At 32.5% G+C, this 18326-nt stretch overlaps 1 protein-coding gene across 11 annotated transcripts in view; it reads left to right on the forward strand.

The window, feature by feature from the left end:
- The window catches only part of MIPOL1 (mirror-image polydactyly 1), a 339430-nt gene that overhangs the window by 91760 nt on the left and 229344 nt on the right, over positions 1–18326 (forward strand). For all 11 annotated transcript variants that reach the window (XM_047736318.1, XM_047736322.1, XM_047736315.1 and 8 more), the window contains 2 exons: positions 904–1009; positions 17798–17927. In XM_047736318.1, coding sequence (XP_047592274.1) covers positions 904–1009; positions 17798–17927 — 236 coding nt within the window. The remainder of the gene's footprint in view (positions 1–903; positions 1010–17797; positions 17928–18326) is intronic.

Raw genomic sequence — 18326 nt, forward strand, 5'->3', positions numbered from 1 at the left:
GTGTTGTTATGTACCATTGTATTTGTCCAATCCAATTTGTCATGTCATGTTTTATCTTTCCGGACTCTTTCTAGTTACATTTCTTTGAGCTTTAAATAATGTTATTAAATAATGTTCATATTTTATGCTTTCTGTTTTTTTAACCTCTGCATACCTCTACATACCTTTCTGATTTTAATATTCTAGTTTTTTGACCTAATCATACTGAAGCACGATGTTAGGAATATTGATCATGCCTGACAGAAAAGAGCACAAATGACAAAAGCAAGGGAGGAATTAAAAACAAAAAACAAAAAACAGTTGAGGGGTTCTGTATGAAAGTAGGAGATATTTTCTGTATTTTCATTTAGCAATTATTTATTATATGCCAGTTATAAATCAGGTACCAGTGCCAATTTAAATGGAATATGATGCGAGAGCATTCTCAAAGGAGATTTGTTTCACATATTAAGATTATTATCTTAATTAATTTTGTTTCAAAATATTAGAATTACTAAGAGAAGCTGTAAAACTGTGCCATCCATTATTTTATTAGGATAGTGCCTTCCAAGTATTTTGCTTTAAGACAAAAGAACAGATCAGATTGCTTTTTACAATAGTTATTTTTAATAATTATGTCATTCCTTCTTTAATTTCATTGGCCTGTACACACACATACAAATTAAGGGTATATCAAAATGTTTTTATAATTTCTATATCGTTATAGGTAATTATTACTTTATGAAATGTCTTAAAATTTTAAATATTATGGGGTTCCCTCCCCCCCCACTCTGGAGTTATGTATTTAGGCAATTACATGTGATATAGAAGGGCTTAGAAAAAAATAATTTCTACTTTGGGATTAATTATATTTCTGCAGGAAATTTATCAAAAAAGAATCTGTGTTTTTTCAATGTGTTTCAGCTTCAAGAAAAATTGACTAAAGAAGATAAGGAACAGAGAAAACTAAAGCTTAAGCTGGAACTCCAGGAGAAAGCAACAGAAGCTCATATTGCTGAAAAGACAGCAGGTATAGTAGATGGTTATTAACATACAGTCTTAGGAATCATACACAAGGTTATTATACGAGGTGGCTTTGGTGAATACTAGCATACTAGCTTATTTGTCAAAGGAGGGGAGGCTCTGTCTTTTTTTTTTTTTTTTTTTTGGCTGCATAGAAAATAGGTGGCTTTAACATCCTGGTACTGGTATTAGTGAGAGCTTTACCTGTATTCATACTGATTTGGGCATTAAATGCATTGTTAACACCATGTCAATCCAATCACAAAAAGGTTGTTTGTTTTGTTGGAAGGGCCTGAACAAACAAGGGGAAATAATGATTACCAGTGCCTCTACCTTTCAACCAGCAGTTCAAATACCACTTATTGTTTTAGCTCGTTGAGAGGAAATACTTCTGTTCTGTGTGAAGATAGTCATATATTCATTGCCAATGGAAACCTACATTTGATTCAAAAATCTGTTTTGTGCAATTAATAAATTTTCATCTGATGATGTGGATGATGATGGAGTTAGTATTTTCACTGAGAAGATTAAAATGAAAGGTTGCCAGAGTTTAAGATTATAAATGACTGCCTTAAATATGTTTTGGAGTCTATCTTTACTCACAGGTATTTGCAAGGAGAAATTTTTTTTAATGTATCTGTGATATATTACAGATCAGATCAGATGTTTGTCAATAGTCTGTTACTCTTCCTCACACTGTTTTATGTTAAGGATAGAAATCTCACAGTATAGTAGAAATTAACATGCAGAGGCATTTTAAAGGTTATTTATTTTAGTGTTTTTGTATCAATTGGAATGATTTTAAGAAAAATTGTATTTCGTGATTAGTTTGAAGCTGTAATCATATTTTATGAGCTACATTAAGCTGGTTGCATATATGGAAGAATTCTGGTATCTTAGGTCAGAGACATTCACTGGTAGAGCCTGTCTTTAGAATATCACTATGCAAAATACAGCTAAACATCACTATGAAAATAGAACCAAAATTACCATAAATAAATACTCGAGCTAAAATAACAAATGGTTGCTTTTCAGTTAGTGTTCAAGACCCATGGATGTTTTGTTTCTTATTTAGAGAAATATGAGGCTAATATATTTTAAGGAAAATTGAACATATGTTAAAATGAATAATTCAGATATAAATTTGGAATAATTTGGAAGTGTCCTGGTTTTTTTTTTTATAATCAAATATGTATATACTAACTGCTAAGAAGGTATTATAAGAAGTACATTTGTTTGAAGGTGTTTGTGTCATAATATGACTTTGCGGAGTAATTCGATAAGATTTAGGCCAGTTAGGGGCGCCTGGGTGGCTCAGTGGGTTAAAGCCTCTGCCTTCGGCTCAGGTCATGATCCCAGGGTCCTGGGATCGAGCCCCGCATCGGGCTCTCTGCTCTGCAGGGAGCCTGCTTCCTCCTCTCTCTCTCTCTGCCTGCCTCTCTGCCTACTTGTGATCTCTCTCTGTCAAATAAATAAATAAAATCTTAAAAAAAAAAAAAAAAGTTTTAAAAAAAGATTTAGGCCAGTTAGGTCATTTCACTGGTGAAAAGCATGGATTGTTATGTCTGCATAGATCATTTATGTGTTGGAGGGGAAAAGTCATTAAACAGTGTTATCTACTCTTAAAACTACTGTATGATATAGCTAATCCTCTACTTCAAATATTTACTTATTTGTATATATTTAAGACTTCCCTTTGACTAAATAGTATGAATCATGCATACATAAATTGGAAAGAATTTGATTGCTTTATGATTCTTGTTAATCACATATTTCTCATTAATTATACAATATTATTTTAGTAAATGTTTGAAAATGTTTAGTATTTTTTTGCAGCCTCCTAAGTTGATGAAAATAGCAGTGCTATATAGTTTCTCTGGAACAAAGCAATATAGTTAAAAGAGATACATCCAACCTCTTAGTTACAAAAATGACAAAAATGAAAATCCTCTGAAGTTTTTTGAAAGTATAAATTTTCAGTGTGTATCTTTTAAATGTTTCAGTTCTACCTTTTAAAAAGGATTAAAGATATTTTACTTATGACATTAGAGAGAATCATTGTAATATGTCAAATTTTTTTAAAAAACTGAATTGCCTAAGAAATCCATTGGTTTGAAACTACAAGAAATTCATTAAGTGATTCTTGATAGACTCATGATTCTTTCATATTTTTTCATACATACAGTCTTAAATAGCTTATTTCCTACCTGACTGGTTATAAGTGTAGTCAAAAAGCAAAACACAGTAACAAAAACAACTATGTCAGTACCTTAATAGAAAGAGGGACATTATAGGAATATGATTACATGTGAAAAATGTTTTATTTAGTATCATATGGAAGGATAATAATCCATATAACAAAAACAAAGAAATCCACATAAATAGTAATGTTTGCTTCTATCATTTGCTCATTTTTATATTCAAAATAAAAAGTGTACTTAGTTAAGTATATTATAAATATGTACCACATTTATGTATTATAATGTACTTAAGCAGAATATAAATGTTTAAAAAAATGAAGATATCCCACATAAAAAGAAATACATGCAAAAACATCTCTAAACTGGGGCGCCTAGGTGGCTCAGTGGGTTAAAGCCTCTGCCTTCAGCTCGGGTCATGATCTCAGGGTCCTGGGATTGAGCTCTGCATCGGGCCATCTGCTCAGCAGGGAAGCTGCTTCCCCCCCCCCCTCTCTGCCTGTCTCTCTGCCTACTTGGGATCTCTCTCTCTCTCTGTCAAATAAATAAATAAAATCTTTAAAAAAAATCTCTAAACTAAACATTGGAAATTGTAAATAAGATACAAAATGTATTTATGTTCATAGATTTTTTCAAATAAAATACTAATTAATATATGAGGTACTTAAAGGAATTAGGAGCCATTTCTATATAAGAATATTCATATCAGTATTACTTATGATAGCCAAAAGTTAAAATCAAACACTAAGAGAATGGTTAAATAAATTAAGATATGTTTATGCTGTCAGACATCATGCAGTAACTAAAAACCATTTCTGAATAATTGGTACATCGAGAAAATCTTCATGACAACATTAAGTGAAAAGTAGGGGAGGGGCGCCTGGGTGGCTCAGTGGGTTAAGCCGCTGCCTTTGGCTCAGGTCATGATCTCAGGATCCTGGGATCGAGTCCCGCATCGGGCTCTCTGCTCAGCAAGAAGCCTGCTTCCCTCTCTCTCTCTCTCTGCCTGCCTCTCCGTCTACTTGTGATCTCTCTCTGTCAAATAAATAAATAAAATCTTAAAAAAAAAAAAAAAAGAAAAGTAGGGGAAAACTATAATTTAATTTTGTTAAATATATCTATACATGTGCATTATATGAAACAAAAGGCAAATTTTGGTAGTATTAATGGATATATTAATGTTTCAACTAAGTTTTCCGCCCTTTCAGGTTTTCTAGAATGATTGTGGATTAGATTTAGTAGTACTACTATGATTAGAGATTAGTATTACTAATCACTAAAGATGTGATTTTTTTAAAAAAGTTGCTTGCTTTCTAATCTAAAAATGTCTCCTGTGATAGGTTTGATATGTAAAGACCACATAAACCAAAGTTTTATGAAATCTAATATGATAGCTGTGATCAAATCTTGTCATTTTACCTATGCCATTTTTGTTGTCTTTCAGATTTTCTCATTTGTTTTTGTCTGTACGTGTATTATATAACTTATGTATATATTAGCCCATCTTTTCTTCTCACCTGATTGAATATAAGAATACGAATCTGGTGTTGTCAGTATGCTTGGGGTGGCTTGGTCAGTTAACCGGTTAAGCATCTGCCTTTGGCTCAGGTCATGATCCCAGGGTGCTGGGATTGAGTGTCACATTGGGCTCTCTGCTCAGTGGGAAGCCTACATCTCCCTCTGCCTGCTGCTCCCCAGCTTTTGCTCTCTCTCTCTCTCCCTGACAAATAAAGTCTTTAAAAAAAAAAATCTGGTATAGTCAAAACCACATAAAACAAGGTGCCCAGTTTTCTGTAAGACACATTGAAATAATGGGAAATCCAAAAGCCTTGGAATCAAATTGACCGAGGTTCAAATCACAGCTTTGATACTTAATACGAGTTTTGTGCCTTTGGGCAAGTTACTTACTAGCTTCATCAGGTTTACTTTCTCCCATGTAAGATGTAAATGTTAACTAATTTACCAGATAATTTTAAGGATTATAGATCATTTATAAAAGCACCTAATATATAACTGGTACTCAGCAAGTTGTAACTAATAGTAATTCTGGTTATTTCTATCTTTATAAAATTCTTCAATCTTTAATAATAATCAGAAGTTATTGGAGCACTGGGTGTGGTGCATAAACAATGAATTCTGGAACACTGAAAAGAAAATAAAATGAAAAAAATTTATAATAGAAAAAAATAAATAAAATAAAATAAAGGAAAAAAAAGAAGTCATGAAAAGATTTTTGTTCTATGGCTTTTAATTAAAATGCATTTTACTTCAATGTAAATCCAAAATAAAAGAAATGGGATACAAATGATTTGGGCTTTAATCTAATGTATACCTATAATAAACTTTCAGGCAAACTGTCAAAATAGTGTTAAGCCTGTTTCCTTTACTTCCCTGTTGGTTTTACATAATGTGAATACTGTCATTCTGATGTAATCCCAGGAGGGTTTGAAACTCAGTTGTTTCCTCTATTGTGATAAAATCTCAAATGGTTGACCCTTTTACCCTCCTCTTCTTTTTTGATATCACCATTACCATCATTACTATTTTTATTAGGCACTCTATAGGAACTAAACTAACTTCTTTAAAAATCAAACAAGAAATATTATGTACTAGGCATTGTGTTAGGCCCTCCAAATAAGAAAGATTTGGGATTTCAGAGATTTCTTTTAGACTGCAATCACTTTTCCCTCATAATACACTATTGAAATAGGTAGTGGTTAATTGTTCAGACTTTGGATTCAGACCTTTGTTCTAATCTTTTTACCACTTATCATGTGTAAGTGACAGCCTCTCTAAGCTTTGGTTAAAACTTATTTTGTAGGTTACTGTGACATTTAAGTGAGTTGATGTTTATGAAGCATTTAACCCATAGAGGGCACTCAATAGATAAGATGATTATGTCATCATCTTGTTTTCTCAAGACTCCTTGATTTAATAGGGGATATATTCAAAGTGTACCCAATATAAGTTGTTACTTAAATGGTTATATAGGTAGTTATATAAGTAGTTACTTATATACTTACAACTATTTATATATGGTTTTGTTTCTCAAATTATTGATAAATACTTCTTTTTTTAATTTATCAAGTATTTTTATTTCATGTATCCCCACAGTTTTCAAATTTCCCTTGATTTTAAGATTTAACCTTACTTAAAAAGTTTGAGAATATGAAAATTATTTTTTTAATCTTTACAAAAAAGAAAATAAAGGAAAAAAGGACACCTGGGTGGCTCAGTGGGTTAAACCCTCTGCCTTCGGCTCAGGGGCCTGGGATAGAGCCCCGTATTGTGCTCTCTGCTCCGTGGGGAGCCTGCTTCCCCCACCTCTCTCTGCTGCCTCTCTGCCTACTTGTGATCCCTGTCTGTCAAATAAATAAATAAAATCTTTAAAAAAAAAAAAAAAGAAAGTAAAGGAAAAATATATAGTAAGTGAGTCTTATTTACTTAGCAAAAGCTGAAATGACCACGTCATCCCCTATCTATTTTTTTTTTTTTTAAAGATTTTATTTATTTATTTGACAGAGAGAGATCACAAGTAGGCAGAGAGGCAGGCAGAGAGAGAAGGAAGCAGGCACAGTGCTGAGCAGAGAGCCCGATGCGGGGCTCGATCCCAGGACCCTGAGATCATGACCTGAGCCGAAGGCAGCGGCTTAACCCACTGAGCCACCCAGGCGCCCCATTCCCTATCTATTAACACAGAAAAATTTATCTCATTGGAGCTATTTAGGACTTTTTACTGTGTTTAACTCACTAAATTGTACATGTGGATAAGAATATTTGAAAATTATTGACATATATGACCTTTAAATACTAGGGGATATTTTAGAGAAGCACAGCAGAAATATTGACTCTCTGTTTTTTTTCTATTTCTTTTCATCTAAATAGAATATTTAGACCACAAATACTTCAAAATTTGTTTTGAGTTTGACAGTGACAGATAGTATTGCCTGGCCTGTTGCAACCATTAATTTACTCTTAGGTCAGCAATGTAGTTATAAGTTTATAAATAGCTTGTTCAGTTAAATCTTTCAGTTTTCCTAAATAGGCTCAGTGGGCATTATGTAGTGTAATGTCTCTTAATTTTTATTACTGTATTCCATTTATAGTATACAGATGATGTTTAAATTTTATACATAAGAATATTTAGTTTTTTATGTAATTTTGTGATATTTAAAATATATTTCTTTAAAAGCCTTATTTTTTCTATTTCTTAAACGCTCACTTTAGAGTCTGCTTTATATGTTAGTTATTTTTCTTTCTTGCATGTCATCCATTAAAGATTAGCTGTGGAAGGTTGGAGCATGGAGAGATTATGAATGACAGAACAACTCCTGTAGAATAATAATCAGTTTTTGGTATTTAATGCTGTTTGACTTTTGCAGACACATTTCTTATTAACCTTTGGTACAAAGAGAAATCCAGGTTCCTGATATCTCATGGAGAAGATGAATTTGAGATCCTCTTCCAATTAAACTGAAATAAGGCCAATATTGGGTTTTAGCCAAAAGAACGCCTTAGTTCCTAAGTCTTGTGTTTATAAATCTCTCTCTCTCTCTCTGTCTCTCTCTCTCCGTCCATCTATCTATCTTAGTTACATTTTACATATAATTCAATGGCTACATAATTTGCTTATCTTGCTGTACTGATTCTGCAAGCATTTAATCTGCTTTTTACAGCTTATCTCTTTAAATATAGATTCTTTTCTCTGTACCCAAATTTAGACTGATATTTTATAAATTAAAAAAAAATATTGTCAAGCTCTTCTTATTACAGAGAGTGTTCATTTGTTTTTGGTAGGAAGGAGAGGAGTTTAATTGTAATTGCCCAAAGCATCAGAACATAGAATCCGTGAAACTTGCAACTTAAGTTTTTCTAGGTTAACTTGTAAATGTTAAAAGTATAGATATATAACCATTATAGCAAGTACATTAAGACATTACAGCCAGCTAACATTGAAAAATAGAAGTTGTGTCATAGAAAACATTTACATTATTCTCTTTTCATAAAAAGTATTCATTACTGTATACCATAATTCAGATGATATTGACCATCTAATGATTAAGAGCAAGAGTGAGTTTTATATATCAAAGGAAGATAATATAATATGTACTTTAAAAAAGTACATGTTAGAATACTATTTTTCTGTGTATATAATGGGCATTATTAAAATGTGATAGCCTTTAACACTGAGATGTATTAACCTGTATTATAATGGAGCAATTCATATATATCAGTTTTGTTCTAAGATTTTATGTATTTGAGAGAGAGAAAGACTGAGACAGAGAGAGCACAAGCAGGGAGAGAGGCAGAGGAAGAAGGAGACGGAGACTCCCCACTGAGCTGGGAGCCCAACATGGGGCTTGATCCCAGGACCTGGAGATCATGACCTGAGCCAAAGGTAGAGGCTTAATCATCTGAGCCACCCAGGTGCCCCTACATCAATTTTTTCATATCCATATCATCTTTTAGTTTGGAAGGAAAAAGGATTTCATAAATATGACCAATTGTTTCAGATAAAAACAAAAAGCCCAATTCTGTGAAATATAGCAATTAGAAATACTGATGGGTAGAGTGTTCATTATATTATTCTCTTTGGCTGCGGAATCCTTTGGTTGTGAATCAGAATTATGATGAGTGCCAAGTGAAATAATGCTTGAGGGTAGAGTATGGCCAATTTTGTAAGCTCTATTCCTAGGAAAGTTTGTACTTTTCTAGAAAAAACGAAATAAACATTGGGTGAACAAAGAAAGCATTATGCATAACAGTGACCAACAATTGAAAAATTTAATTAGGTCTAGTATACTATGAAATTTACCATGGTGTCAAGCAGTTGAGAGCATGTCATCTAATTAGAATAATAAAAATTTTCAGAAAATGATTCTTAAGACTTCTTCTGTATGTTTAGATTATTCTGAAGAGGAAATGGTCTTGGAAGAACTTAGGTAACAGATACAGATATATAATTTTTTAAGATTTTATTTATTTATTTGACAGACAGAGACACAGCAAGAGAGGAACACAAGCAGGGAGGGGTGGGAGAGGGAGAAGCAGGCCTCCTGCTGAGCAGGGAGCCAGATATGGGGTGAGCCAAAGGCAGATGCTTAATGACTGAGCCACCCAGGGGCTCCAGCAGTTATATTTTATAGAATTTTCATATTGGTATTTAATTAAAATTTAAAGTAGATATTCTATGCAGAAAGTAAGTACCTCTTAAAACTGTATTTCAAAAGTACATAAAATAGTTGATGGTGGTTTTAATACTTCTGGAATAAGCTTATCTCTTTCACATTAACAATTTTAGCTCTAATATCAGATATATTTAATGTTTAAATGTAAATAGGATATTCTTAGGAAGTATTCTTACATACTCTGAGTTTTCTGCACTAAGTACATGTATGTAATAATTCAGTGTTTTGCAAAAAAAATTCTTATTTTATAATTTTGCTAATAAAACTTACTTGTATATTTTTCTAATGAATTTTTAACAGTTTCTATACTGTTGATAAGTATAAATGTATTAGCAACTTTACAGAGGAAAATTGGAAAGTGTATGTTAAGAGCCTAAGAAGCTGCTATTTAATGCAGTAACCATACTTCTCAGAATTTTCCTCAGTATTTAGCTGTGTATATACATAGAAATTTCTGTACAAAGATGTTCATTACAGTATTATTTATATAGTGAATAGGTGAGAACAGCGTAAAATCTAATACTAAGAGCATCTTAGTTCTTTCAAATATGGCATGTCTAAATGATAAAATCCCAGGTACTATTTCATATTTATAAATAATACTAAAGAATATAGGAACATATTCTGTTTAAGTATACACAGAAAGTTATAAGATTATGTAACTTATTTCTGTCTTCTGTATTTGTACAGTGAGCTTGTATTATTTTAATCAGAAAAGGTTATTTACAGAATATCATATAAAGTGTTAAACATTCAAATACAGTTTTAGAAAAACTTAATAGTCTGGTCTGTAAAAGAAAAAATAGAGGCATCAAACTACTCGGAGTAGGTTGGTTAATTTTCCATTGTTGTAGAGTATTTACCGTCTATGTTTAAATTTCCAATAACTGATTTATGCAAAGAGAGAAATTATAATTTCTAAGGAAATTAAAAGACATAGTATAATGTTTATGGTTCTAGAATATATATTGGTGGTTTCATAAAACACTAGCATATTTGCAAGGAATCCATTTAACAAGTAAAGAAATAGATATCCAGACAATTTGAAATTGTTTCAAATATAATAAAAACCTGTCTTTTATAGGACATGTCTGTATTTGTTGTTTAGAATTTTTCAACATGAATTATAATGAGTGATTATTTTATATATTTCAAATCCTGATGATATCTTTTTCCTTCGCTTTAGTTCAGCCTTTTCTCTATTTATATAACTACCTTGAGGATGTTAACAAATGGATTCTTTTTCTTGGTAAATGTCTATCTTCCAAATTATGTTATTTAGGGAATCATGATCCAGTGTTTAAACTAGAATGTTTTCCAATACACTGCCTCACTTCTATTGTATTTTAAAAGTAGTATGAGCAGTGTAGAATATAGGATTGTCAATAGACTCGGGTTCTACTAAGAAAATATGTACTCTGTCTTGACTCAATAAACTCATACTTGGTATGGTTCAGCTTCTTCATATTTACTCTTGCCCATATTAGAAAACAATTAGCTTACTAAACAAATTTGAGTATTTGGTGTTGAGGGGGGGGTGATCCTCTCTGAATCTTCCTCGAATTTGCCTAAGAATTATAGGATATTTGATAACCGTGTTTAAAAATGGAGATATCCAAATATTATTGTAAACACCCAATGATTTGTTTTACCTACAATATAAGTATTTTACTTGGTTGGCTTACATAGTAGCTAATAATATTTGTTAATGTAATTTAACTGCTGTGAACCTTTACTGAACAAATATTGAAATTTATTCAAGTCAAAGAAAGAGAATCTCTAATGACTTTTGTTAAAGCTTCCATTTAATAGTTAAGGAGAAAAGTTTGTATGACATACGAGATGCAATTAACAGTAGATTTTACATTTAATAAAAAGAAAGAAGCATGCGTATTTGCTTTATTCATTCCATCATAATTTGCATTAGAGCTGTGGGTGTTTAATGAGCAAATTCCAACTAAAATGCTATATTGATTTTCTAGTGAACTTTGTAATAGTCATCTACCTTGGAAAAGCTCAGTGTTTACAATTAAGTTTTCTTTACTAAAAATGTTTGAGAGTTGCATATTGATCCTTTAAAAGTACTGAATTCTAGAAAGAATCAAGTTTTTCATAATCAAATTTCACATATAACCTGATGTTAAAAAATTAATTTTGGAAATACTTCTTAGCGTTTATAAAATGTGTAATCAGATTTTATGTGTGTGTGCTTTATGGCACTTTAAAACTTAACCTTAGAATACTCAGTGGGCATTCTCCTCTAATATACACATTATTTACCTCTTTAGAGTTGATAGCATTATAGAGAGAAAAAATGTTTTCTGTTGACTAACACAGGACCAAATAAGACCTTGGTGTAAATTGTTTAAGCATAGAGATAACTATACTTACTCTTCAAGCCCCTGACTTTGCTAGTCCTACCTCTTTCATTAAAGTGTTATTATATAAAGTGGAACCCAGCTTACATTAAATGTCACTTTGTAACATCTCATCATACTCTACAGAAGCGATAGGAAGTCTGTTGGCATTTAAAGTTTAGTAATTAGTATTTTAACCTTTGATATGTCAGAATATTTCAGAGCATGACATACATGTTTATCTTACTTAGATCATTGTGTAGTATCATTTTGTCCATCCTTACTGACCTACAAATTAGAAGTAGGTTTTTTTTTTAGAAGTGTTAAAAAAAATTTTTTTTTCATTGCTGTGTAGTTGACACATGTTAGGTTAGTTTCAGGTGTACAGCATAGTGATTCAACAACCCTTCATTTATGCTATGTTCACCACAAGTAATGACTATCATCTATCACCATACAACACTATTAAATACCACTAATACCATTGACTACATTATCTATGCTGTATCTTTCATCCTTATGACATATCCATTCCATAATTGGAAGCCTGTATCTCCCACTCCCCTTCACCCATTTTGCCCATTCTCCCATGACATCCCCATTTAGCACCCACCAGTTTATTCTCTATGTTAATGGAATCATTTCTGGTTTTTGTTAATTTTTTTCCAATTTTGTTTTGTTTTTAGATTCTGTGTATAAGTAAAATCATATGATATTTGTTCTTTCTTTTTCTGACTTATTTTACTCAGTATAATACCCTCTAGGTCCATCCATGTTTTCAAAATGGCAAGATTTCATTCTTTTTTGTAGCTGAGTAATAGTCCATTGTGTGTGTGTGTATTTATATACACATCTTCTTTTCTATTCATCTATCAGTGGACACTTGGGTTGCTTCCATATCTAGGGTTTTATAAATAATGTTGCAGTAAACGTAAGAGTGAAATTAGAAGTGTTTTATAATATAAAATATCTTAGAATATTGTGATATTTTGTACAAATTATTATGTCATTATAGTACATAATATACAATATAGAATGAATTCTAAATAATTTTTCTTTCAGTTCCCATGTGTAATTTTTGAATGCCAACAAAATATGCACATGTATGTATATACATATATGTATGTGTGTGTATATATAGGTATACATACATGTATATAGATGGTCCAAATTAATCAAAATCATCTCTTTAATATGTCTAGAAATGAGCCACATCATGCATCTGTGGACTGAAAGTGGTAATGGTAATGGTGGCATGGAACCAGTGTTTGTTGAGAATCTACTTATTTGACCAAGAGCTTTCATATATTATCTCACTTAATTTTTCCCTAACAACCATAAATAGTGGTATCATATACATTTTATGCACCTGCACTGAGACTAAAATAATTTAAAAATACTCAAAAGCAGGTAACCTAACTTTAGTATGTTGACACTTTTTGGATCTGAATCAAAGCCCACATTCTTCCTAATACACTATGTTGCTTTCTCTAAGCTGTTATGAGTATCCTTCCTGGAAGAAAATTGCATACAATTATCAGGGAGGATTAAAACTCATTATTATGTAGTATATCATGGGCAGAAGTTTCTTTCAAAATGGCATGATGAATTAATACATAAGCGCAGAATAGTAGAGCTACAGAAAGTCACATAGTATCAATGATACTACCTTTAAAAAAAAACCTATGAAAATTGTGCTGGAAAGTACAGGTTCTTCTAAAAGCTATGTTCATAACAAGTATTTATTAACCTTATCTAACTGTTGATTAAAAGCATTTGATTTTATGCAAGTGGATATCTAGTTAGTTTAGCACAGTTTGCCATAGAGTTTGTTTATCTGTCATCTGTGGATAGAAATTTTTGTTTCTAGTTTGGGGCTAGTATAAATAAAGACACTGTGAATATCTGTGTGTCTTTGTATGGTCATATGCTTTAATTTGTCTTGGATCAATACCTGTGAGTTAAATAGCTGAGTCTTTCAGTAGGTACATGTTTAACTTTTTGAGAAGCCGACCAACTGTGATTGCACCATCCTGCATTCCCATGGGCAGTGAATGAGGATTTCAGTTGCTCTCTTTCTTCCCAGCATCTTTAATCATGCTTTCATTCTAGCCTTTGTAATAGGTATGTGGTAGTTATCTCGTAGTTTTAATTTGCATTTCTCTAATGACTGAAGATGTTGAGCACCTTTTCTTGTGCTTATTTATCATCAATATGTCTGCTTTGATAAAGTGTCTAAGGCTTTTGCCCATTTTTAATTGTTTTTTTTTTGTTGTTGTTTTCTTATTACTGAGGTTTGAGAGTTTTAAAAATTATCTCTGGATGCAAGTCTTTTATCAGATATATGCTTTGCAATTATCTTTTTCTTTCTGTGGCTTGTTTAACTTTCTTATCCATATCTTTTGAAGAGTGGGGATTTTTAATTGAGTTAGATTGAAGTTCAGTTTATCAATTTTTAAAAATGGGTTATGCTTTGGTACTATGGTCAAGAAAGCTTTACCTACCTAAATTCATGGTTCTCTCCCAAACTGTTTATAGTTTTAGGCTTTGTATTCATCTGTGGAATGAAAGGTTATTTTACCTTTAAAAATTAATAAAAATGACTAAAATAACAAACTAAGAAAAGCAAAGCCAATATAATCCCATTCAAGGCCATATGCTACCTTCTTGTTTCAGCTCTTATTCCGTAAATTAGTGGGGTTTTTAAGTTTATTTAGTGTTAGAATTACTTCATTTTTGTGCCTTTTACTGGTGATTTCCCAGTTTCAAACAGCCCCCAAGTGTAGTGCTGAAATCCTGTCTAGTGTTCCCTGAGTACAAGAAGGCTATGACGTGCGTTATGGAGAGAACATGTAATAGGTAAGTTTTGTGCAGGAATGAGTTATACAGTGCCCTTGGCCATGGATTCAATGTTATTAAATCAATAGTATATGTTAAACAAGTATCTTTAAACAGAAACACATGTAAAACAGGGTTATGTATTAGTTGGTTGATTTTTTTGTCATTTGTCCTAATTTTGATGCTTGTTTGCATGCCTGGCATTTGGATGATGAATTTTAACATTTTGGAAGCCATTTTGTATTCTTATAAAATATTTTTGAGCTTTCTTATCAGTTGTACTTACGTTTTTTGGAAACAGGTCTCCCCTATCCTCTTGTTTTAAAGATATGCTAGATGTTACCAGAGCAGTGTTTAGGGTTAATTAATCCCCACTACTGAGGCAAGACCCTTCTGAGTACTCTATGCAGTACCTCATGAATCTTGTAATTTTCTGATCTGGCTGGTGGGAACAACATACTTTATATCTGGTTTTGTGGCACCCAGGGCACTGTTGCTTCTAATCCTCTCAGGTTTCTCTTTCTCCTGTATGGAGTAGTTTACTTACACACGTGCACACATGTTCAACTCACTTTTTGAGGAAGATGTTCTGTACGTCTCCAAAATTTTCTTTCTTTGCCACTGTTTTTCCTCTAATAGTCTCTTGTGAATTTCAACTGCTTTGGTTTCCCCATATTATATCTCTACCCTCCAAAATTGTGGAATCAGCTGGGCTCGTCCTTGATTCTTCCCTTCCTGTGATGTTCTGGAATTTCTTTCAGGGTATTAAGCAGGGCCAATCATAGGCTCAACTTATTTGTTTCCTCATGTCACTCACTGTTCTTTGTTTCCTTACAGTCTTGAAATCTGTCATTCTATATATTTTGTCCATTTTTTAAAAAATTGTTTTGGGACACTTGGGTGGCTCAGTTGGTTAAGAGTCTGCCTTCAGCTCAGGTCGTAATCCCAGGGTCCTGGGATCGAACCCCTGCGTTGGGTTCCTGCTCAGTGTGGAGTCTTCTTTTCTCTCTCTCTCTGTCCTTATCCCCAAGTGCGTGTGCACACTCTCTTTTTCTCTCTCTTTCTCAAATAAATAGGTAAAATCTTTTTTAAAAAATTGATTTAAGTGGAAGGACAAATCCAGATCCTATTACTTCATCTTTTTTTTCAACTTTTATTATTTTATTTTATTTTTTCAGTGTTCCAAAATTTATTGTTTATGCACCACACCCAGTGCTACATGCAATATGTGCCCTCCTTAATACCCACCACCAGGCACACTCATTCCCTTGCCCCCCTCCCCTCCAAAACCCTGTTTGTTTCTCAGAGTCCACAGTCTGTCATGGTTCGTCTCCCCCTCCAATTTCCCCCAATTCACTTTTCCTTTCTTTCTCCTAATATCCTCCATGCTATTCCTTATGTTCCACAAGTAAGTGAAACCATGTGATAATTGACTTTCTCAGCTTGGCTTATTTCACTCAGCATAATCTCCTCCAGTCTAGGATGGCATATATATATATGATCTCCCAGAGCTCTCCCTCTTTCTCACTGTGCTTCAGACACATTGGCCTTACTGCTGTTAGTCTAATACTTTTAGGGCCTTTGTATTACGTTTTATTCTGTTTATTAGTCTACTTTTAAATATATATATATATATGTATATATATGTATATGTATATGCATACATATATATATATGCACACACACACACACATATGCATGTATTGAAATGTCATTTATTTAAAAAGCCCTTTTCTGGCCACCTCTCTAAATTAGTTTATTCTTTTCCCACCTTCCAAATTACTCTTTTTTTCTCTGACACACCCTTATTTTCCCTTATTTTCCTTCAAAACTTTAACTTCTATCTACCTATCTTCTCATTTAATCTCCAGGAAGGTAAGGACTTTTTAGAATGTGGTAGTCATACTGCTTTAAACTGGATAGGTGACTGACACAGGAATTTCATAAATATTTGATGAAAGAATAAATTAATGAATGAGTAAAGAAATGAATGAATATATTTCTCTTCCTTAGGCTCACTTTCTTGGCAATGGTTTTGACTTTAGCTTTGCTGTTACATGTTCCATCTTATCTTCTACTGTGGAAAATATATAGTTGACTTACTCTCAGGGTTTCTTTTCTACCAGTTATAATTTAAATAATAGAAGAATAACTCTTGATTAGCTATGCATAATCTATGACAAATGTTAGCAAGAACATTTCAAACATCTTTCCTAAGTTTATTTTGTGGTTTGACAGTGTAAATCGAGTTTGGTTCAGTGACCTAGGTAATTGAACCTCTGACGTTGCAGTGATACTTTAAAAGTTATGTTAAGATTTCAGGTAGAAATTATGCTTGAGCAATGACAATTTCAGATGACATCAAAGCTCCCTATATAGTGCTGTGCAAATTTAGATGAGGCCATTTTATTACCATCTATATAAACGATGCTCCTGGAGATGCTCAGTGCTGAAGAGGTTCATGGCTGAAGAGGCTCTGCCCATTTCCTTTTCCTTGGTCCCATTTTCTTTCCTTTCCTTCCACTATGCTGTGGACATAACTACTATCCCGAAGTTGATGATTATCATTGCCATGTTTATTTTAGTATTTTCGCTAATTGACCATAAATGATAGGTAGAGTTGTTTTGCCTTGTACCTTGCAATTTTTGCCATAATTTTATTGTTGAAATATGTCCATTTGTCCATAGTTAATTCGTTTTAAATGTTGTATTGTATTCCATTTTGAATGTTTAGTAATTTATTTATTCTTGCTCCTGTTATTGGACATTTGAGCTGCTTCTCAGTTTTTGCTATTATATAATGCTGCAATAAGCATTTTATATACGTTTCCTTGTTTACATGTGCAAGAATTTCTCTAGGCCTCATACCAAAGAGGAGATTTGCCAGGTTATAGACAAATCTTTAACTGTAATAAATATTGCCAAATGGCCCTTCAAATGGCTATAGAAATATATTATACCTATCTGCAGTGTATGCGTGAGTTTCTTTATTTCATGAGCTAATAGTATTTGTTATTATTTGGCCTTTTAATTTGTGTTTTTATGGGTATGAAATGTATCTCAATTTTGTAGTAGCTTTTAAAAATGTTTTTCCAAATATTAATTGATACTCATTTAATTTAGTAAAATAAAAACTGTTTTTGCTTTTTATTTTTTCTGAAAGTATGCATTTTTAAATTTTCTCTAATTAATTATGGATTATATATTTTGGTAGCTCTGGTCGAAGAAGTGTATTTTGCACAGAAGGAACGTGATGAAGCTATTATGTCTCGACTGCGGTTAGCCAATGAGGAGAGAGATGAAGCAATTGCTCGAGCCAAACTTATGGAAATGTCTCTGAAAGTGTATGTATACATTTAAAACTATATGTGACTTTTGGAACATTTATAAGTGCATGCATTATGTGGTATTTACATATTAAGAAAAGTTATTGGATGCTGCATACATGGGTAAATTCCATATTCCCACAGTCATGCTGTAGTAGTTTGCATGTCAGGATAACAGTTTAAAAAAAGAGAAGAGTTCAGGGGAATACACAGCACTCTGTACAATTACTCTACTTCTTCATAGCCTACTCTTGATATCTTTACTTTCCTTAGCAATGCCTCTTTTCTTCCCTCTCTTATTATCACTTTCTTGATTTATTTAAACTATGTGGATTCTTCCACTGCTCTTTGCTTAATATGCTCTTTCCTATTCGTTACTACTTTTTACTTTTATTAGGTGTATCATAAACTCTAATG

The sequence above is a fragment of the Lutra lutra genome, chromosome 7 (assembly GCF_902655055.1).
Source record: "Lutra lutra chromosome 7, mLutLut1.2, whole genome shotgun sequence".
Classification (NCBI taxonomy): domain Eukaryota; kingdom Metazoa; phylum Chordata; class Mammalia; order Carnivora; family Mustelidae; genus Lutra; species Lutra lutra.